The sequence below is a fragment of the Carettochelys insculpta genome, chromosome 17, assembly GCF_033958435.1.
Source record: "Carettochelys insculpta isolate YL-2023 chromosome 17, ASM3395843v1, whole genome shotgun sequence".
Taxonomy (NCBI): Eukaryota; Metazoa; Chordata; order Testudines; family Carettochelyidae; genus Carettochelys; species Carettochelys insculpta.
Window position 1 is genome coordinate 10,320,318 of NC_134153.1, and position 23,629 is coordinate 10,343,946.

The 23,629-nt window shown below is 42.6% G+C and overlaps 1 protein-coding gene across 1 annotated transcript in view; it reads right to left on the bottom strand.

Annotated features, from left to right (window-relative positions):
- CDH4 (cadherin 4) overlaps nt 1-23,629 on the bottom strand; it is a 769,032-nt gene that overhangs the window by 141,617 nt on the left and 603,786 nt on the right. The window contains exon 8 of the mRNA XM_075011421.1: nt 1,223-1,395. Within this exon, the coding sequence (XP_074867522.1) occupies nt 1,223-1,395 (173 nt within the window). The remainder of the gene's footprint in view (nt 1-1,222; nt 1,396-23,629) is intronic.

A 23,629-nucleotide genomic window follows, 5' to 3' on the forward strand; every position in this document is an offset into this window, starting at 1 on the left:
GGAAAGAAGCTCTGTTTAGAGAGGTGTGCTTCTCAAAACAAAAGCACATATACTTTAACACAAAGCTGGAAACATTTTCCTAAAGTTATCAACATAATCACTAGTATGCAGGGAACACATCTGCTCTCTAAGATCAGTGGGTGAATTTTTTCCTGCCTGACAACAAATAACAAAGCAATGTTTGGAATCTTGCATAACATTTCAGAAAATGTTTGAAATGATGCTGTAACCGTTTTCAAACATAAAATGTAAAGACCCATTGAAGTTAGAGGTAGGAAAGACCTTTGCCCATCCCCTAGCTCAGGGGTCAGCAACCAAAATAGCAAGAAGACAGCCCTTAATAAATAATATCAAAGCATACTTTTTGTAATCCCATTTTAAGCACAGCACACAATGATTTGTAATGTGCTACATGTTTACTGCAGGATGTTCATGAACTTTTTACATGTTCTATTTCATCACACTTTATGTGTGTGTTTGTACCACTGTCTTCCTGACTCTCACTCCCAAACCTATTTAATTATGCCAATTTTACTTCACATTTAATTTCAGTTTTCTTTTATGAAAATGCGTGTTGCCCTTCACAGCAGGACTGCTGCAAGCTTCTTTTTCCTTTTCAAAATCAAGATTTTATTAGCAACACAATCAAAACACAGACTCAGTATCATATCCACAATGCACTGCACATATTAAAGTAGTAGTTATCCAACATTTTGAGATCACGTATCGTTTAATATTTAGCTATGAGTTATTCATTATTGGGCTTTTAGACATTCACCATTTATCAAAAATAATCAGGAATGGCTTTTTTTTAACTTTGAAATTATAGCTTTGAGAGCCACAAAGAAGTCCTTAAAGAGCTGCAGGTTACAGGCCCCTTTCCTAGCTAGTGAAAAACTCCTCTGTAGTTTATTTTCCATAGCTTTGTACTACCACCTTAAATTATCCAAGGATAAGACTTTTTCAACATTTGAGATTACCCTTTTGAGATTATCCACTTTTGATCATTAGGAAATAGGTCCAACCCAGAACCCAAAGGTCCCTACTTCTGGACTCTGGATGCACTCAGATCTGGATCTCATGGCTTCACTCTGAAACAAAATCCTGAATACAAATGACTCCAAACTTTAAAACATTTGGGCGTAAATCCAAATCTAGATTTTACAGTTCACTAAGTCAATGATAACCAGAAACATCTATATTTTCCCCCCTTTTATCTCACCTCTCTGTCCAGTCCAGCAGCCACTGTGACAATGTCTCCTGTTTCACTATTAATTGTAAACATATTTTGTGATGGACTCTGTGGGGTCTGAGTCAGAATCCGGTATCTCACCATCCCATTGGCTGTAGTACTATCATCTGCATCATTTGCGGTCACGGTCATCACGTAGGTCCCTTGAAATAAGAGAAAACAAAACATTAGTATCTTTTCAATGTATAGCATTGCATTGTTGGTGAGCTGGAAACAGTCATAAGATTCCTGAAAGGCCAAAGAACATCACATTGGAAAGCTACCTAACTACAGGTTAAACCTCTCTCATCCAGCACCCTCGGGACTTGACCAGTGCTGGATGAGAGAATTGGCCAGACCACGGGACGGCAATATTGCCTAGCACATTACTAACACTTCTTTTGTTTACGGGATGCTTAGAAAACATTTAGGGGTAATTATGGCTAAACAACAGCACAGAACACTGAGAGCCAGGAATGCTGTCTGTATACAAACTTTATTGGACCACGGTAAACTTGGCCACACCCATGATAAGTGGTCATCAGGCGAACTGAAATCATGCCTGATTATGGGTGTTGCTGGATGAGAGAGATCCGGATTAGAGAGGTTCAACATGTGGCCAAGAAGTAACAAAGAGGAAGCCGTGCTAGTCTATACACTATCAAAACAAAAAGCAGTCAAGCAGCACTTTAAAGACTAGCAAAATGGTTTATTAGGTGAGCTTTCGTGGGACAGACCCACTTCTTCAGACCATAGCCAGATCAGAACAGACTCAATATTTAAGGCACAGACAACCAAAAACAGTAAGCAAGGAGGACAAATCAGAAAAAAGATAATCAAGGTGAGCAAATCAGAGAGTGGAGGGGTGGGGGGGAAGGTCAAAAATTAGATTGAGCCAAGTATGCAGACAAGCCCCTATAGTGACTCAGAAAGTTCCCATCACGATTTAAGCCATGTGTTAATGTGCCGAATTTGAATCTAAAAGCCAGCTCGGCTGTTTCTCTTTCCAAAACGGTGCGATAATTCCTTTTCAGTAACACACATACCTTTAGGTCATTGACAGAATGCCCCATTCCATTAAAATGTTGACTAACTGGTTTGTGGATCTGGAGTGTTTTGATGTCTGTTTTGTGCCCATAGACCCTTTGTCTAAGGGAGTTAGAACTCTGTCCAATATATAAAGCATCTGGGCATTGTTGGCACATGATGGCATATATGATGTTAGTAGAGGAGCATGAGAAAGTGCCCGTGATTCCTGGGGTATAGACTGTGGCTGTTAGTGAGGATCCTCATGAGGTTGGGAGGTTGTCTGTAGGAGAGAACAGGCATGTCACCCAGGGCCTTCTGGAGTGTGGCATCCTGATTAAGGATAGGTTGTAGGTCTTTAATAATTCATTGCAGTGGTCTGAGTTGGGCTGTAGGCGATGACCAGTGGTGTTCTGTTCTTGGCTTTTTTGGGCCGATCATGGAGTAGCTGGTCTCTGGGTATTCGTCTGGCCCTGTCAATTTGTTTTTATACTTCTCCTGGTGGGTAATTCAGGTTTATGAATGTTTGGTAAAGTTCTTGTAGTTTTTGGTCTCTGTCAGTTGGATCCTCAATAACAGCCACAGTCTATACCCCAGGAATACCAGTCCTGGAATCCTTCCCTGCAACAAAGCCCGCTGCCAGCTTTGTCCACATATCTTCTCTGGAAATACCATCACTGGACCTAACCAGGTTACTCACAGAATCACGGGCACTTTCTCATGCTCCTCTGCTAACATCATATATGCCATCATGTGCCAACAATGCCCAGATGCTTTGTATATTGGACAGACTTCTAACTCCCTTAGACAAAGGGTCAATGGGCACAAAACAGACATCAAAACACTCCAGATCCACAAACCAGTTAGTCAACATTTTAATGGAATGGGGCATTCTGTCAATGACCTAAAGGTATGTGTGTTACTGAAAAGGAATTATCGCACCGTTTTGGAAAGAGAAACAGCCGAGCTGGCTTTTAGATTCAAATTCGGCACATTAACACATGGTTTAAATCGTGATGGGAACTTTCTGAGTCACTATAGGGGCTTGCCTGCACACTTGGCTCAATCTAATTCTTGACCTTCCCCACCACCCCTCCACTCTCTGATTTGCTCACCTTGATTATCTTTTTCTGATTTGTCCTCCTTGCTTACTGTTTTTGGTTGTCTGTGCCTTAAATATTGAGTCTGTTCTGGTCTGGCTATGGTCTGAAGAAGTGGGTCTGTCCCACAAAAGCTCACCTAATAAACCATTTTGCTAGTCTTTAAAGTGCTACTTGACTGCTTTTTGTTTTGATATGTGGTCAAGAAGTATATTGTGAAAATAGTATCCTTGTTTGGACTGTATGGTCTGGAAGGATAAATAACCAAGCTTTCTGTCTTTCATTATCAACTCAAGCCTTATCTTTTTTTTTTTTTTTTTCCAAAGGATTGTATGTTTTAAGGCAACGTTTTCCTTCTGTAGCATCCTATATCTTCTTCAAAAGGCATAGTTTTCTCCATCAAAACTCAGCCCAGTTACCTTGCTATGAGAATATTTCTAGAATTTAGCAGCACAAGAGCTCTTCAGGTTCTCAGAAGCTTCAGAAGGTCCCACCAACATGCACCACTGCAACATGACTTGTTCCAAATCTTTCAATAACAAAGTCCATTATTGCACTGCCAACTACTTTTCAGTGCAGAAACAAGCGTCATCTGCAGAGTGAACCAAACAGCTGCTGCCCAGCAGGGAAGGAAATCAATGGTTTGGTATGTGTGGCCAGCAATGTATTGAATCATTGGTATGTTTCTTGCTAATCATGAGCTTCTTCATTTGCCTTGCAAAAAGCCTATTTTCCAGATATTGCTGGGAGCACAATGACAAGCTTATTATCACTGGAGTTTGGCAGCAGGGTGTTCTGTTAAAGTGGGAAATTATCATTATGATGGTAAAGGATGTTGCTTGATTGGATGGACTCCTGCAGCTGCATGGTCTTATGACCTCCTTCCCCAATAGCTGATGCACCACAGCCTAACATTTGTTTTTACTGGGTGGAAAAAATGGCTTTAAAAAAGATGGACAGACACTGTCTACCAATAATGATCGGCTATAATATATGCAACTCATAAGGTACCCAAACAAGGGAAAGGAGAAAGCGGGGATGGACTGAGTTTCCAGGCCACTGAAACATAGAAGAATCATTAGAAAAAAGCAGGGTCTTTAAGAGTCATGCAGAGTGAGGGTCAGATTATGGCTGGCAATCTGGGGCCCAGCCTGGATGAGATGCCAGAGGTCTCAAAAGGGATTCTAGCTCACTCTAAATGGGTACTCTTTCAATGGTGGCAGAACTCAGTCAGCTATATTGGCCATCACAGTGGACACCACAGTTAATTGCACTACACTTCCAGCAGGGCCAACAGCACTGCAGGCCCCCAGGACAAGGTGAGATGGGGTGGGGGGGCAGCTCTGCCACCTGAAAGGGGCAAGGCCAAGGGCAGAAGGGGCAGCCCCTAAGGCATTCAGCCCTCAGTGCCACCTAAACCACATTGCTGGCCCCCCGGCATCCTTCACAGCTGCACAGACTGGCAGAGCAGCAGTGCCATGGCAATTCAAAGGTGCCCAGAACTCCAGCTGCTGACAAAGTAACTGAGGTTGTGGATGAAGCCCTAGGCCTCTTTGAAATGACAGACCGAGGTGCAACTGCTCCTTTTGCCCCCACTGTCAGTGGGCCTAGCTTTGTCCCACTTTTGGATAACTACCACCTTTGGGGGTGCTAGGGGGAAGCTCCCCAATAGTATCACATCCTTGTGCAGACACATATCATTGTGCTGGATTTTTCCCAGCTTGCACAACCAAGCTGTCTTTGTTCTTTATGGTACAACAGATCCCTTTGAGTTTTTCTATTTTAGTGCTTTTGTTGTTTTGTTTTGTTTTGTTTTGCTTTTTAAAACTATGCAGGGCAAATTCCTGTGATAAATGTAAGCCCTATTTTTCTTTAATAACCCTGGTCCTCATTTGTGAAATGAGAACAAAGTATGGAATGACCCTAAAACTTTTCTGATCCATAAATGCAGGCTGAGGAAAGGAACATTGACTTGGAACAAGACTGCATGAGTTATTATTTGTTCTCTCTCTTGTAGCATTTCTTTTTTTCTCTGGCAAAACCAGTAATGATAAGAAAACTGATATAAACAAGGAATCCATCCTTAGAAATATGCTTTATAGGAGAAACTTCAATAGAACATGTGGCACAGGATGTCCGATTTATAATGTATGTTCTTTTAATGCATTTCTTAAGGAAAATAATCTCTGAACACAATGTCAAAAGTTATGGTTAATGAAAATGGAAGAGAAAGGAGAATAAAATTTATTTTAGGAGATATGATACACACTGTATTAAGCCATTTCCAAAACATCAGGCTCTGGAGAAACAAATGTTATGATTTAAGTTTTCAGTATAAGAAACAGAACATCTCAGAAATAAAAGTTCTTTAAGTTGCCAACAGGAAGCAAAGAAGATTCTTTTATATTCACGAAAGATGCTTAGAGAAAGAATTTACAAAATGCTCGGCCCTGCAGATTCTCTCTCTTGTGAATAATTCCATTGATCTCGTTGAAATGGTTCATGTGAAGAAGAATGACAACTCAGATGAGGCTTTGCAGGAGAGGGCTGCATGACTTTTCTTTCCCTCTACCCTTGTTTCCTTTGATGCAGCACTTCGACCAATAAAATAACATTTTGCAAATTGCAGTTCTAGAAAACTGATTATACCACTTGTCCTTGAACCTGCACCCTGTAAAGACACATGAGACAGATTAAATGCCTCTTATGATGTGAGCCGAGAACCAGGCAGCTGTAGCTCATGCTGCAATCTGCTCTGATTCTCATGTGTGAATATTATTATAATTTTCCATTGTGAGGTCCAAATTAGTGGGAAGCAAAGAAAGCTTTGGCTAGATTAATGACTAGATTGTAGCATAATAAGCTACCGTGTGTAAGGGTGCCACGTAGCAGTACTGCCACAGGGTGCATACTATAGACTCAGAGAAAGTCACATTTCCTTCCCTGGTTCCCTCTTTGCTCCAATGAGGACGTAATGTGATGGCATTTCACCATCCAATACTCGGTATGCGCTAGTAGCACATTAGTTCCCCCTCTCTGCTCTGCTGCCTGATGTGTGGCTGGGTGCAGCTAGTATGCCCATTCCCTCCCACTTCCTGCCCACCCAATTCCTGCCTGGCTATGTTGGAGGCAAGCTGCAGTTTGACAGAATCTGCTCTATTTTCCGTCCAGTAACCCACGTGCAAAGAGCATGGTCTTAAGGGCAGGTGATGATCCTACTCTTACTGTCTATGTGTTATATTCACTATTATACATATTTACTCCATCTAAACCAAGAGACGGTTCTTGCTGGATACTTTCTCAGGGTATCACAATTTTCAGTTAAAAAGAAGTATATTGTGAAAATATATCCTAAATAGTATGCACACAGATCGTTGTTTGCAGTGCTTTTTTTGCCAAAAAAAAAAAAAAAAAAAGAGGTGCGGTTACTCATATCTTGGCACCCCAGCTCCACCCCCCATTCTAACCAGTTCCTAACCCCTCCCCCAGAGGCAACCCCCACCCCACCCCACTCTAATACAATCCCCCACCCCTGTCCCAGAGCCAGGCATTTCCAGCCCCACCCCCTCCACCAGCTTTAACCCAATACATGGGACTCACTGGCGCCGCCACCACCACTCGCTGCCTTCTGGCACACGGCTCTGAGCAGGAGCTTCATTTCATTGCTCAAAGATCTGCATGCGGTTCTGAAAAAAGGTGCTGGTAAATTGTGCCAGCATGTACCATCACAAAAAGAGCACTGCTTGTTTGTATATTTTAACTGAAATAAAACATAGTTACTTCTATAGTACTCTTCATTGTAATATCTAGACACATACATTGAATTATACTGTACAGCCCTTACTCAGGTTTTTGCTGATGTTAACGAGGCTACTCATTTGAGTAAGGGTGTACCAAGGTAAAGACAGTACCATGTAGTCCATACTGTGTATATGTTTGAATTTAGAGGGAGTGAAAGTAACAGACTAAGGTTATGTTGAGATTGCAGGTTTTTGGAGGCAGAAGTTTGCATCAAAAGACATGTTATGAGAAAACTTCTGTTGACAGATTGGGTCCAGACAGAAAGGTGCACTGAAAGAGTGATCTACTCTGTTGACAGACAGCAGACAGCTTGCGTCGCCTCTCTCTCTCGACAAGACAGCCACCCGGAACCACATCAGACAGGGTTGCAGGTTACCAGCGCTTCTGGGAGCTCCAACATGCTTAAAGGGACTGCCCCCAGCCCCCTACTTCCTGTCTCTGTTGTGGGCATGCCTACCTCCTCGAGAGACAGCACAGCTGTTTCAAGGCCTAGTTCAGGTGCCTGCTCACTCACCCTACCCTGTCCCCACCACCAACCCCTCCCTTCATCTCATCACCCTTCCCCAGCTCCTGCACAATAAAGAGGGACATGGATACAGTGAACAAAAAACTGCTCATTTAATAAAGAAAAATGTGTGCTAAATAAACTCTGTTGTAACAAACTATGTACAATAAAGTGAAGTGCAAGGAACTATTTACAGTGGGGAGCCTTGGTACAGGAGGTGTGGGGGGGCTCAGAACATGGAGGAGGCGGGGGCCATGAATCCAAGGGGGAGCAGGACCCCAAGCAGTGTCGGCCTCAGGATCCCCTCCCACTGCAGGTTCTGGGCCCCTGTTGGGGTTGGGCTAGGGTTGGGACCGGGAGAAGGTACGGGTGGGGAGGAGCTGCAGCAGGGTCTAGGTGGGCGGTGAAAACAGAGGGGACCTGGCTGGAAGTGGAGATTGGGAGCTGGGGGGGCAAAGGGGTCCTAGGGGCCAGGGGGAGGGGCCATGGCGATCACCCAGGTCCAGGATGCCGTGCAGGAGGGCCGGCGGGTGTAGGACAGAATGTCCCACCAGACACTGGTGACAGCTGTGTTGTCCCTGAACCAGCACTCCATTGTGCCTTGGATGGTCCACAGGACACCATTTTGGTCCTTCTGGATGTCCTCATAAACCCTCCAACAGCCCCTCCAGGTGTGGGCTTGGCCTGGTGGTGAGGTGGATGTTGCCTGGCCTTCAGTATGGGTCTACCTGTAAGGGATACAAGAAGGAGAGACAGAGTCATTCATGCAACTTAGCCCCTAAGGCCATGGCCCTCACCATAAGCACTGACCAATGCCCCCACCATAAGCACCGACCAACACTCCCAGCCAAGGGATGGGGATGTTTTGGGAGCAAAGCCACGTGTGGTCTGCACCGTGGGCCCTGCTGCCCAGGGGCTCTGCAGTGCATCCACGACCATGCTGACCACTGCACCCTCCCCTACCCCGCTTGATGGGCTAGTGGCCAAGGGGTGTGTCCAGCCATAGAGGGGTTCCCTCCTGGGTGGTGGGTGTGCCAGAAACAGCTTCGTCTCCACACACCCCTGGAGCTCGCAGTGCTACCTTTGGGAGCGGGTGCTGCCTCTCACCTGTGGGCACGACCGTGCACCAATGCCGCACTACTTGGTGTGTCTGGGGGCAGGGCAGTGCCCTTACAGCTAGCTCACTTCCAGCCATGGGAGGTGTTACCCCTCCATCCTCACTGGCCTGAGGCTCTCCTGGCCTCCCATGAGCCTGATAGGAGGATCCTTGCCATGCCCGGGGGCTGTCTGCTGGGTCTGGATGGTGCACACTACCACTGCCTGTAGTTCCAAATGCTGGGACCACAGCACAAGGTCCTGCCCAGGCTGGCTGAGTGATGCTTGCAGCATGGCCCATCTGTGCCCACCTCCCATGCCCTGGGATACTCACTGGAGGGACCCTCATTCAACTCTGATGATGGCTGGGAGGTGTCCAGGCCGTTGAGGACCAGGTCCAAAGCCAGCATAAGGCTGCTGGCCTCTGAGTTTTGGTCCGGCTTTGGCTCCAGTGTGGGTTGTGGCTGGGATGCTTCCTCCTTCTCCTGTGGGGGTTCCTGCTGTGGTGGGGAGCATCAAGAACCATGTCTGTGCTGAGGCACAGGGATGATGTGTCCCCCGTGCTTAGGATGTTGCTGGTCCTGTCCCAGAGCACTGGGCAGCATCCCAGGCCTGGATGTAGCTCTGTCTCAGTTTCTTGATCTTCACCTGGACCTGCTTCAGGGTACAGTGGGGGTGGCCCCATTTGGCCAGGGCAGTGGCCATTCTGCTTGATATTTCAGCATTCTCAAACCTGGCTTTGAGGCCCTGGAGGGTTTCCTCCTGCCCCCACAAGTCCAAAAGGGCCTGAATCTCGACCTTTCTCCAGGAGGAACCCTGGGGCAGATCCTGGGACCCCTTAGGCTTCTCCCTTGAGGGCCCAGAAGGGTCTCAGGGTGCCTGGTTTTCTGCCATCTGGCAATGTTTTCACCAAGGTGCAGATGTGAATGCATGTGAGACCACCCACAGTAGCTCTGCTGTTAGCAAGCTCTCAGTTTCCTGCCATAGGATTTCCTGAGCTCGCTGGGGCTTTAATAAGGGCTGGAGGCAGGAATCATAGAGGGCTGATTGCTGTGGACAGAGTATCCACTGGGGAAACAGTGCTGCTTCCTGGAGTCCTTTTCTGTTGACAGATGGTCTCCCAGAACGTCCAGACCAGTGTTCTGCACTAGCAAACTGAACCACCCAAACCTCATTAAAAGAGAACAAGTGAACTGATGAAGCTCAGACCATAGACCAAACCCAAGCAGTGTATCACGCACTAAAATACATAATCTGAAAAAATATATTTGATATAATTTCATTAACATATACACATGATCTACTGATAGTGTTAAAATAGAAACATTTCCTATCACACCAGGTACAACATATATGGAATAAAATATACCACCTCGTAAATCATATGAATTATTAAATCAAGTTTGTTACACACATTGAACAACCCTCCCAAGCAACTAACTGATTGAATTACTGTGTGCACAGAATGCTGACAAGAGTACTGTACATTAGCTCTTCATTAACTAATGTGCCAAGTTCTGTATCAACTAAGTCAATGTTAACATATGACATGGCATAGCTGATCTTCCATTAAAAGAAGACACCAAGAATCAGAACTTGACAGTGCATGGCTTTGATTTTTCAAGGAATGCAGACTCCTGGACATTGCCTTGTCAAGTAATGCAAATTTATTTCAACCAGCTGATAATTAAATAGATGAAACAGCAAGGGAGCTTTTCCCCTGATCTCCTGCCTGCCTGAGACAGAGTGTACGTATACACTAGAGCTGGAAGGGTAATACCAGCTCAGGCAGACATACCCACACTAGCTTTGATTGAGTGAGCATGCTAAAAATAGCAATGCTGCCATGGCAACGCAAGCCAGATGCCCAGGAATGATCCCATCTGAAACAGCAGGTATGTATTTGCAGCAGATAACCCATCCAACTGCTAGTATTGGGGTGACTGTGCTGATTGATCATAATAAGCATTGAGTATGCTCTCGTGAGCTAAAATTTACATCTCCAGCCCCTATCAAGACATAACGTCCGAGTGTCAGTATGTGAAAGTTTTGCCTTCAGACTGGGCTGTCTGTGGGATGTGCACATAAGAGGAAGTGATAAAGAAACCATTAAGTGCAAGAAGGAGCCTTACAGAATATATTGTGGCTGGAGGAGCAGGAGCTGGTTAAGATGGTAATACGGGGAATTAGCATGGAATACCTTTTGTACTTTATATTTACACCCTAGCAATTTTGCACTAACTTTCCCAAGCCCTAAACTTGATTCTTGGTCAGTTTGGAAATGATTATTACTGCATTGAAAAGTTACTGTCTCAAAATAGCTTTGTGGGGTTCCTTGTATCTCAGGAACTCAAAATCATATATACTCATTTGATAAGAAAAAATAAAAGTAAAAAAAAAAAGATAAATACCTGTATCTCTCTATATATCTTTGGATGTCAGCACACTAATATTTAGCTGTATAAAATCATCCAAGGATATGGCTGATAAGATGAATTCTATCTGTCTCAGATGTTAGCAATAAAGAATTGCAGACTAATTGCTGCCCTTGGTTTCCCTTTCTCTTCAACCTCTGATCTCTCTCACCACCAGTGCAATCTAATTTGTGTACAGTAAAAATTGCTTTCACAGTGTTAAGGTTTGCAATTGTGCAAACAAAAGCTGAGAACAGTTGTTCTCACACATCTTTGAAAAGATGGCCTCTAATGCTTCACTGTTACAATTGCATCAATTTACCAAGAGTCTAAGCTCAGTAAAAAAGACGACTGGTGTTTATGAGTTAGACTTTGTGTATTGTAAAAGAGCTGGGGGCAGGGGTATTTATCACAAAAAAAGAGCCTTCCACTCTGTCCTTTATGCCTCATAATATCACATTAAACAAATATATAAAATACCCCTACCTCCATTTGTTTGTTTAGAAAGAGACAGGCTAAAAATCTTCATGTAATTTCAGTAATAACATTAATTCTTTATCGAGTTGTGTCTTGCAGTTTATGTTTTTAAATGGCTGGTAAATGCTGCAGAATCATTAAAGGTTGGTTAACCTTCCCTGTCTAATTTGTCTTACAAGATACTTAATTTAATCATCTCCCCATAGAAAAGGAATGAATCATTATGTGGAGACATGTAGCAATGGCCATATTACATTAGATCATCATTAACACAAGTTAATAATGGCTTCAAACTGATGGAGTCCTCCCTTTCCTCATTTCTTTTCTCCAAATTGCAAAGATTTTGTAGTGAATGATCTACATATCCATGTTTGGTAGAAGAATGAAGCAATCACAGATGGAAAGTTTATGTATTAAAAGTGGCATAAAAGTTAAACGTTTATAAAAAATGACAATTTCTAATTATTTTAAAAGCATTGTGAGAATAGTTGTTTTATACTCTCTGCATCAGATTCTCAGATCCTTACTCTCATGTTGATTGCTATCTTACTCTTCAAGCAATGCCACTCCTTCCAAGGAGACCGTTGGCTGAATGAGGTATGACCCTATGAGAAGAAGGATGGCAAAACAGGGTTCCATATTTTTCCAGAACTGTAGCCCACATCTGAATAGGTCCTGTGGTTAATACACCTCCTCCTGTTAAAATAATAACTTCTAAATATTGCTTCAATGTTGAAGGCAGCAAACATCTGAAAATCTAAGGTTCTAGGCTGAACCAGTCTGTTGCCCATCATGCTCTTGTGTAGGGTAACTTCACTTTGCTTTCATTCTCCTCTTCTCAATGATTTCATTGTTGTGATTCCAGAAAAAAAGGAAATTGACAGCATTCTTAGTTTCAGCATCAACTTCTGAGGTTCAATCTGACAGTTTGCAGGAGCAGAGCATAATTTTCATCCAGCTTCCACACTGAAGGACAGATTCTAATGTAAACAAAAGGCACTAAAGGAGTCTCAGCAATTCACACCACTGGAGAATCTGGCATTGGCATTTTAGGTAAACTGAAGCTTTTGTTTTGGAGGGCTGATATTCTTTTCAGATACCAAGGGAATAGCTGACATCAGAAAATATGCTCATGGGGCAGTATGATGGTTTGGGCCTTGCAACTTTTAATCATGACCCTTTACGAATGAAGTAAGTGCAAGAGTTGCACTTGGCTGTCAATGGGATTCATTATGGCTGTGACCAGCTGTATTTGATTACACCAAAATTCAGGTCCATCAGGAAGCACAGGAGAACCTGAGAACAACCCCAATATGAATATGAAACAATAATGATAATAATACCTCTTATGCAGCACCTTTCCTCAGAAGATCTCAAAGTATTTGACAAAGGTTTGATCCCCTTATTTTACAAGGATCTTAACCCCATTTTACAGATGGAGAAGCTCAGGCACAGAAAGAGGAAGCAACTTGCACAAAGTCACCTAGAAGGCTAGAAGAAAAGCTGGAAATAGAACCCTTCTCTAATTAAAGACATAATAAAATTTAATTGGAATCAGAATAGCCCAACTGAACTATGTACCATAGTTTGACCTAGAGACCTTTGTGAGTTGTAAATTTCCTTGGATGAAGGAATCAGAGTCTTATCACTGACATCAATGGGGCTGGGTTTCACCCCTTCTCTCTTATCAGCTAAGAAAAAGGGAGAAAAAACCTAAAACCACGATCATCCAATATAGGAAAGAAAGACTGACACACGTACCCAGTCATAGCATGCAACAGCGAGAAGGAAATAGAATATACCTACTATTTTAGTCAAATAAGGAAGGACAAGATTTGGAAGCCACTGAAGTGTCAGAATAACTATTTTAAAATTAAAGAAGCATTGTCTGGATAACCAGTGTAATGAGCAAACAATAGTGAATGTTGTCATTGATAAATGTAGAAGTAGAGAAGATGACAGAAAAGGCATATTAGAAGATAAGGACTTTAGGCCAACATGGAGACAACTGCTGTAGTATGTGTAATGCCAACAGACCCAGGTCATCATCAGGAGGGTTTGAACCTGTGACCACATGAGCTAAAGGCCAGCTGACTCTCAGACAAGGCTGTAGAGCAGAGACTTCACTCAGCCTGGTACATGGTCTCAGTTCCTCTGGCAATTACATATGCAAGACTAAAGCTTGTGAGTTTGCAAAAATGGATTAAGTAGATGATAAACAAATCATTTTTACATTCTCATTACCCCACATGCAAAATGGGCATTGGACCCACCAAATTTAGGCAGTAATGTAATTAAACTAAGTAGGTGGTGTCAACTAAATAAATGCATGCAAGGCAGGGAGATCAAACAGATGATTAAAATTCTGTTGCTGATATAACAACTTGCAAACACGCCTAATCTAAACGGTATCCTGCATCACAGAGAAAGAAAAGTAAAGTAGAAGCTTGTGCTTTCTTTTCAGATGCTGCTCCCTGGTGCTCTTTTACCATTTTTAAAAAATAATCAATGGCATATTTTGACCTTTCAAGCAATTAACCCAATTCACAGAGGATAACATTCCCTAATTACCGGAGACATCAGATTCTCAACCTCAAGCAAGGCACGAAGAGACAACCTAATGAGAACAAAGAGAACAAGTGGATCTAAAGAGAAGATTGAAAAAGTCAGAAAGGATGCTGTTATCTGGAACTGTAGAACAATATAAACTTCTTGGGAAAGAAAACTAAAATGAATGCACAGAGAACAAATCACAAAGAGGTATGGCCAGAGTTAAGGTTAACTCTTGCATGGTTTGGGAATGTAATCTGTAGCACAGTGAGGCTGAAACAACCACACAGAAGCTACATGAAGTAAAACTTCAAGACAGGCAAAAAAGAGACTCCTGTACATACGGATGAGCCTCAGCCCAAGAGGCAGTTTAGTAAATGGAATATCTTGAGCAAATTCAAAAAGTGGAATAAATGAGATTTAGGACAAAATATTCAAAACTGTGAGCAACCAACACAATTTGAATAAGAGTATCAATGCATTTGCACACACATATACTGCACAGCTATAACTATTCATGCAAACAGACAGATGTCTGATGGCAAATGCATACACAAATTATAAAATTATGCAGAGATTTCTCCACAAAACTGGGGACTCTACATACACTGCACATTAACATCTTGCATTTTGAGATCTCACAGAGAAAGTGGTTTGTATAATGTAGCTTCATAATTTCAAAAGGAGGATTTTAAAGTGGCAGGCTTTTTTTCAAGACAAAAGTGGAAATTAAAGTGCACAGCAAAAATTCATCATTTCTCTGCAGACCTGAGCTATGAGATAGGCCATTAATGCAACTAAAGAAACAAAATATAGTGCAGAACAGATTGGGAAGTTGAAGAAATGTATTGGGGCAACTGCAATAATGTTTTCCTGCTGTGGTCAAACAAGGGCTCCCAGTCCACGGTCCCAGATGCTCAGCTGTCAAATCTCTTGAGCAGAGACCTGCCTCTCTCTCATTGTGACTGGAGTTGTTTCCATTTGTGCTGTTCAGTGCCTACACCGTGATATTCTCAACATGCTAAACTGCCTAAAAGGGCCAGCATCCATGTACTGCTCGCTTCCCCACGGGAATGAACAGTTGTAATTCCAGCAAGAACAGGTTACTATACTGATTTTTACAAGTACGCTCATGAATTCTTATAGTGAATGCGCCACAGAGAAAACACTGGAAGACTATAAGCACATGCTAATAAATTTACCAGAGATCACCTCCCAGCACCAATAAGGGCTCTGGTAGGAGTCAGTTTGTCAAACCAACCAAAGGAGTTTTCTCTTGCTACAAGCCATAACAGCACTAGGTCTGAACTAGAACACAGTAATTCTCTGGTATATGCGATTTTGATTTGCGCTTAATTCGCATTAACGCGAGTTACGTGCAAACTGAAAACACTCTGGCCCCGGAAGCAGGGGAAGCAGGGGAGAAGCGATGCCACAGCGGCTGTTTACTCAGCAGGGAGAAACCACGCCACCGCATGTCTGCCTGCCCAGCTGCCCCAGCTGGGGAAGCCAGGCCAGCAGACAACTGCACCGCTGCAGATGCTGGGAGAAACAGGGGAGAAGCTGTGCCTGGCTCTCAGAGTGGCAGAGAGCTGGGAAACCAGGCAGCAGCGCCTGGTGCCCTCATCAGTTTCCTGGCTCCCCCGTGCTATGTGGGAAATGTGACTTATGTGGGGGTTGTGAGAATGCAACTCCTGCATAAGTTGGGGGTTTACTGTACTTATGAACAGAAAGGCTTTCCTTTATACAGAGTATGCCTATGGTCGTAGCCTTCTGAAATAGGTAATCAGCAGATAAAAATAGTTTCTTCAGGACATATCTTCTAAAGATTGGACTTTTGCATACCAAGAGGAGAGGGATTTTCTTCTCCTTAGGGATTTTCCAGTAACACGTATGGTCTCAAAAGGCCATTCTTGTCTGACGCATTGTTCAGTATAGTCCCTTGTTCACCCAGCCTTGCATCACAACTTCTCTAGTTATCTTACAAACAATGTTGGCTCTCATTAATGTATACATGCTGCATTTTGTACAATGGCATCAAAGAGACAAACATAAATCAATGAGGTTTTTCAAGGATATTGAACAAAATAGCCATATCCATCACGTAACAACTGCCCTGGATGCCAGACATGAACAACACCTGTTCCATCCCTTTCAAGCACATTTAGATCTTTTCACTTGCGATAGTCTGATAAGACTTGGCGATGTCAGGCGAACAGAGAGAACCAAAATTCACTGACTTCAGTGCAGTTAGATCAGCAAAAAATCTAATTCCCTTTGGATTAGAAAGGGAAACTCTACAGATTGTGCAGTTTTCTTGCAGAACATGTTACAGTCAGTCAGTCCACATTGATACAACCAGCATTCCCTGTGTGCTGAGAGCTTGGGCAGCTGCCCAGGAGAGATTCAAATGCCGCTAGCTGATTAGCAGAGCACATACACCCTCCCACAGCTAGCAGCATGTTTTTCTGTGGTGGAGCACATCCACTCATGCCTCGGTGCACATCAAATTTATTCCACCCATGGTTGGAAAGAATTAGAATATTGGATACAACCAATAGCAGGTTCAGCAAACAACCAGATTTTTTAAAATTATTTTTGACTATTAACTACTTGCTCAAGGGTCCTTGGAAGCATAGTTATAGCCTGGTTACAATGATCTTTTACCACTTATCACTGAGATCAATTTATTTGATTCTTGGCTTTTAAATAGCTGTCATTTTCCCATAGATATATGGCACATTATCTGTTGTTGTTTGCTAAATACATTGCTATAACTGATTTCCAGAATGGTTTCAGAAGATTATTTCAACCAATTTTCCTTTATAACAGCTTGGTCATTTCTTGGAATGGGAAAATCAGAGTTTTTGGATGGGGTTTTTTTTTTCTTGTTGAGACTTATAATTCGCGGTATTGCTATTGCAACTGGTGGCTTCTATTCTAAAAAAAAAAAAGCCACAAGTAAGCAAATTAATTGATAACTATCCAGTTTTGACACAAAGTGAAAAGCAGTAACACATGGTTGCACATGAGCACTTTCTTCTCCCAGAATGGTGATGAGCTGAGCAGAAGACCTGAAAGAGGATGAGGTCTGTCCTAAGTTTATTTACAACACGTCAGAAAAGAAGGTGGGTTGGATGAAGCTATTTTAATGGTTTTCAAAATGCAAAGATGAGATTAGAATAGATCAGTGGTTTTCAATCAGTGTGCAATGGCACAGTGGTGTGCCACGAGAATCGTCCAAGTATGCTGTGAAATTGTGTCAATTTCCTCCACGCTGTGTCTCTTTGCAGAGTTACCATAAGATGAAATGACCCCACAGGACCCTGTTTGCACCAGGAAGCAGCTGAAATGCTGCTTCCCAGCCCAAACAAGCTAACAGGGAGCCTGCCACCATTCCCTGCTGTGGCCACAGGGAGGGAGGGCAGGAGCCTGTTGGATCTCACATGCGGTTTAAATGCTGCATCCTGGCTCCAACGGGCTGCCAAGGAGGGGAGCTGCTTTAAGTGGTTACGCATTTACTCAACATCCCTAGCATGGCGCTGAGCAGATTTTGACCTTGTGTCAGTACTTGCAGTCAAAGAGGGTGTATTCTGTGGTGGGTTTGAAACATGAATGCATGTGATCTTTGTTTAGCTTGTTGTATGCACTATTATGTTGCAAACCTCTCTAGTAAGAGTGGTATCAAAGAGGTAGCCATGTCAGTCTGTATCTTCAAAAACAACAAGTCGTCCTGTGGCACCTTATAGACTAACATATTTTGGAGCATAAGCTTTCAGGGGGCAAAGACCTGCTTCGTCAGATACATGAGTGCATGTGACAAAGCAGGTCTTTGCCCATGAAAGCTTATGCTCCAAAATATCTGTTAGTCTATAAGGTGCCACAGGACTTCTTCTTGTTTTCTAGTAAGACTAGCAACAGTAAATGTAAGTAAATGTCATGTTTATGAGTAATCAATTCACCTGAAAAAACTGGGTGTGCTGGGGAATTGTGTGTCTCATTGAAGTGTGCTGTGTTACTGAAAAAGGTTGGTAACAGTCTGAATAGACTGAGACGGCACTAAACTATTTAAATGGGCTGTATATTGAACATTGTGATAATACATCTTGTGAGTCTGAGAAAACTGCTGAATCATATTCTGTTCATTATGCAATCAGATGAGTTTGTATGTGTTGTTCCTTTAAGGACGATGACGATACTCTAGCTATTGCTATGCTCTTCTGGTTGTAGTGCTGATTAGGAAGCAAATGCAATTAGCAAAACACACAGTCATGCAGGGTAGGATCCCCCACAAGACTTCACTGTGTACACAGGAATGTGGAATTTGATCTTGAATGGTAATAGTGACTGATGTAAGTAGATCTGGGTCATGTCAAGATAAGCAGATTCTTCTCTTGCTTTGTCGCACTGGAGTTACGTCCATTTTTGTTTTCCCTTTTTATTTCATAAATTTTAGATTTGGAAGGGCACAACTATCATTAACTTTGTAGAAAACCAACTAGAATAATACTCCACAATTTCAAGAGTCAAAGCAGTAGCTTATATGTTGAGATACTTTCTTTACATGGCTGCATATACAGTAAACCCTCAATTCAGCGGACCCCAATTTAGCGGACTTCAGGAACAACAGACGTCCACCAGCCCCTCCCCTTCCAAAGAATGTAAATACCAACAATTCACCAGAACCACCCTAGCCAACATTGGGCCCACTGTGGCTGTGGTTGGAGGAGCTGCTGGGGCTGCCTTAGTGGCTGGAGAAGGCACTGTGGTTAGGGCTGCTGCTAGAATGGCTAGATGGGCTGCCGCAGCTGGGGCTGCCACACACTCCTCCCATCAGGGTGGGGCATGTAAGTGGGCAGGCAGCACTCACGGACATGCCCACCTATGGTGGGAAGAGTTTGTGGTGGTTCCAGCTGCTCCAGTGAGTTGCCAGCATTTATTTGTGTGTGTGTGTGTGGGGGCGGGACTCAGGGAGCAGTCAACCCTGTGATTTAGGGGACTTTCAGCATTAACGGATATCCATCCCCCCATGAGTCCATTAAATCGAGGGTTTACCGTACACTCACCCACCACACACACACATTTTGATGGATAGTTTTAAGTACAACTCTCTCTTCCACTGTGGCTCAGATCCTCTGCCTGGTGTCACTGAAGTTCCACTGAAATCAATATAGCTATATCAATATAACTGTGATAAAGACCTGCCCCTATATATTTGCATATACATATTGATATGTGATAACCCACTGTTTCCAGTTCATGAAGAAGTTATGATGGTTTTGACTTCCTCATTCCACTGGGCACTTAATATAGGTTTAAATGTCTGGTTATGAGTTTTTTTCCAAATGCTCCTTATTTACCGAGGGCATGAGATGATAGAGCACTTGTAGACATGCTTAACCAAAAGCACATATTTAAGTTCATTCTCATTCAGCAAATTGCTTAAGCATATATCCAGGTCCAACTGGTTTAAGCGAGATGTCAGCATGTTTATGTGTCTTGCTGAATCAAGGCCTTAAAATAAAGAATAAAAAATTATTTGACTTCAAGCTCATAAAGCTGCACAGACTGTATGAAGGTTGCAGTTATTAGCTTCAGCATAGTGGTTTTGAACTGATTCACATTCAAAAGGGAAGGAAGTGTTTTTCACTGTCTCCTGCCAGCCTTTAAAAATGCTGTTTCTTATAGCTACTGAGACTGGAACTTTACCTGGGTCATATTCAGTTCCTTTCTCACAAGCATTTTACCACCTATGGGACTCCACCTTGTAATTTAAGTAGAAATACAACATTCAGGATGATGTGCACATCTTTGTTACCTGCACTATCAGGTGAATAAGGGGAAAGACCCAGGAAATCAGAACTTCAGTTCTATATACAAGTCTATGTACAAATGCAACTATATGCCTTAAAGGATTAATTTCACAAGCCTCAAATTGGAGTTTAATTTGAAAACTAATTCAGCCCCATAATTGGCTTTCTGTTCAAATCACTGAGGCTAAAGATTTAAATTCTTAATATTCAGCTGCCTTTCAAGTATCTGGCCCCATCTGTGCATTAGTCCATGATGTTAATCTCTCAGGGGAGTCTCTGCGAGCATAGAAATAAAATAAATAAACAAACATATTGGGGGCAGTAATAGCATAAGATGCTTTGAAAAAAAAAAAAGAAGCCCAGGGCATTATATACAATATTTATTTTTATGAGCTTTCTTTAACTCAATTTGCTATGTGCAGATTTTGCTTCCAGCTGTTTAATTTTTTAGGTGACATCAGTATCAAGAAACATACTATCAGAATTGCATGGCATTAGGGAGAGGCAGCAAGTTTTAATTAGAACTTCTTTTTCACTTAAGGAATAGCCATTACAATGATCCATTCCTTGGGAGGTTTGCCCATAGAACTTTGAGCATCTTTCAGTTCATTAAGAAACTGGTGTCAACTCTTCCCTTCAGCTTAAAATGTGCTAAAGAATTAAATGGAAAACAGGAGGAAGTGAGATTCTGGCTTCCTGGAAAGCCACAGGAGTTTTGCTATTGAGTTCAAAGGGTCCAGTATTTCACCAAGGGGATACATAGGGAGGAACTAATGGGTTGATATTCAAATGTTTCTCACATACAGCTGGTTGGACATCTTCCAACTGAAGGTTCTTCCAAAGGAAAATGCCAATTTGTCAAGAGTGAAATGTTTTGGACAAAGTTTTACATTGAAAAACAAAAATGAAAAGCTCTTGGAGTGAAGCATTCTGTTGTGGTTGAAATTTGTTCGACCTTATTGGAGCAGAATGTTGTAACAGAATGTTTTGATTTCCTATTTCAAAATATCTTGTCATTTCAGTTTTAAAGTTTGATAGTATATAATGCGTAAAGTCAAAATTGGAATGAAACATTTGGATTTTATTAAAACAAAACATTCGGATGACGCTGACATTTAACTTTTGCCACAATTCCATTTCATGAGTAATCTCACATTTCTAAAATCTTCATTCTGTTTTGGAAGGGAAAAATTCAAAATCAGAGAATTTCCCATGAAATGGAAAATACTGTTCCCACCCAACATTACATCCTACCCAATATTACTGAGCTCTCACTAACCTATACAAGCGCTGCTATAAAACTCTACTAGCTAAAGTTTGTGTCAGGCAGTACCTGGTGAAAATATTTGCAAGACGTCTCTTTGAGTCACGGTAAGAAGAAAAAGCTTTTTTTCCCTTGCTATAACCCATTGAGTTAGTTTGCCCTGGTTCACAGAAATAAGCTTTAAAGGTACAACAGAATTCTTGTGGCATGTACTACATTCAGAAAAGAAGCTGTGCAATCCACACAGCTTTATCAGCTCTTGAAAGGAAAGTTCTACAGTTATGAGGGAACTAGAACTTCGCTGATTAAGGCTGCTGGAGGGACCTGGGGAATTTCAGCTCTAGCTTGCAGCAGCATTTTTTAAACTTAGCTATGTTCTTCATACAGAGGCAAAGTTCAAAGAAGCAGAACATTATTCAATGTGAGTAAAACACCATCTTTTAAGATACACTTTCAAACTGTAGTGCATTAAATCAAAAACAATTCGAGTGTCTGTGTGAGGGGGAGCTGATTCTGTGGGGAAAAATAACATAACTATTCATATTCTGTGTTTATTTGGAAGGCCCCACATTTTAAACACTAAAGGGTTCATCTGCATAACCTTAGATTAAATAAACTAGAAACAGCAAGGAAGAATTTATTGTGGAGTATCAAAGAGAAGAGAAGAGAGAGAGAATTCACCACAGCCTCTGGAACACATTTGGGGATTGTACAAGGACCAGAGAGTAACACCTGTATTCATAATGGCTGTGTCTACACTAGCCCCCTTCTTTGAAGGGGTCATGGTAATCAGCCTGAGAGGAGAATACCAATGAAGTGCTGCGATGAATATACAGAGCCTCATTATGCTAATTCTCCCCATGGCAACTTCGAAGTTACAAACTTTGAAGTGCCGGCATGCTGTGTAGCCACGGGCACTTCGAAGTATTGTTTGAAAATTTTTGGGAGTCAGGGCACTCTGAAGGTGCACGGGTACATAGTATGCCAGTGATTTGAAGTTTGCAACTTTGAAGTTGCCGCGGAGAGAATTAGCCTAAGGAGCAGCACTTCATTGGTATTCTCCACTCAGGCTGATTACCATGCCCCCTCGAAGAAGGGGGCTAGTGTAGACACTGCCAAAGACTAGTACCTTACTGTGCAAGGGGAAATTCCTTAAATTTCAGTGGGATTACTCATGACTTACGGTACTATTCAATTCACTGAGAGGAAAATCTTAGTCAACAACAATAATAGATTATAATTGACAAGGCATGAGCTACGGTCTGCATTCCCATCAGGATCTCAGTTCAATGGTGGCTTGCACACTTCAAGCAGTACAGTCTTTGGCAACCTGGGCAGTCTGTGGGATTCAGAGAGCCATACATTCCGTTAAGGCCTGTTCACCCAAAAGGAGACTCTCTGTCCTTCTGCATCAGCCTTCTCCTGGTTCTTGCCTGGTCCAGATGGCCAAGGAGGGCTATTTCTATTTTTGAAGGAAGGGAATCCATATCAAATTTAGGGTGGCATCCAGGGAAGCCTGAGATATCCGGACACAGTGAACAAGGCACAGCTGGACTTTGCTGACCTATCTGCATTCCCATCATCTTGAAGCTCAGCACCTGCTCTTAGACCATTCATACAGCACTCATCAGGCTACCTTTTGACTGGAGCCCTGCTCCCCTCCCAACCACTCACAGCAAAGGCCAGACACCGTTTGTAGTTTCTGGGCACACCTGAGCATAAGGAATGTTTCCTCCTGCAGTCTCTGAAGGGGCAAGAGCCACCCCAAAGGTGACAGGAGTGAGCAAAATATTAGCTCCTCCTCACTCTGCTTACTGACCAGTGAAGCTTGGTGCACGTGGCGACTCTGTGCTGAGTATGCTGCAGGATCGTCTTGAGACACTAGCCCTTCTGCATGTCCCCTGAGGCCACAGCTGCTCCATTCTACCTCTGACTTAGAGATGTGCTGCACAGCTCAATGGAGTTCTTTGTTGTTCATTTCAGAGGTGTTCTGCTCTATTGATCCTGTTAATCAGCCGCATAGGGGGTTTCCCTTGTATCTCAAGGTCACTGTGCTATTCTCATCTGCATATATTTGATGTTCTCTGGGAAATTTCCATGGGTTAGAGCTTGAATTATTTACTATTTTTATTTTGGCAAAATTACCACAAATTCAGATGGACTTTGGTCCCTGGTAGTGGTTACTCTATTAAAGTCAACATTTATCCAGAGTACTACTTAGAACTACTTTCCTAAATTAAAATATATGAAAATACTTGGCATTCCCCATAATGTGGTAATTGAATAAGGCTTTTTAATATCGACCACTGTACATGGACGCATCAATAGTCAAGTCCTGAGCAAGAGCTCATTA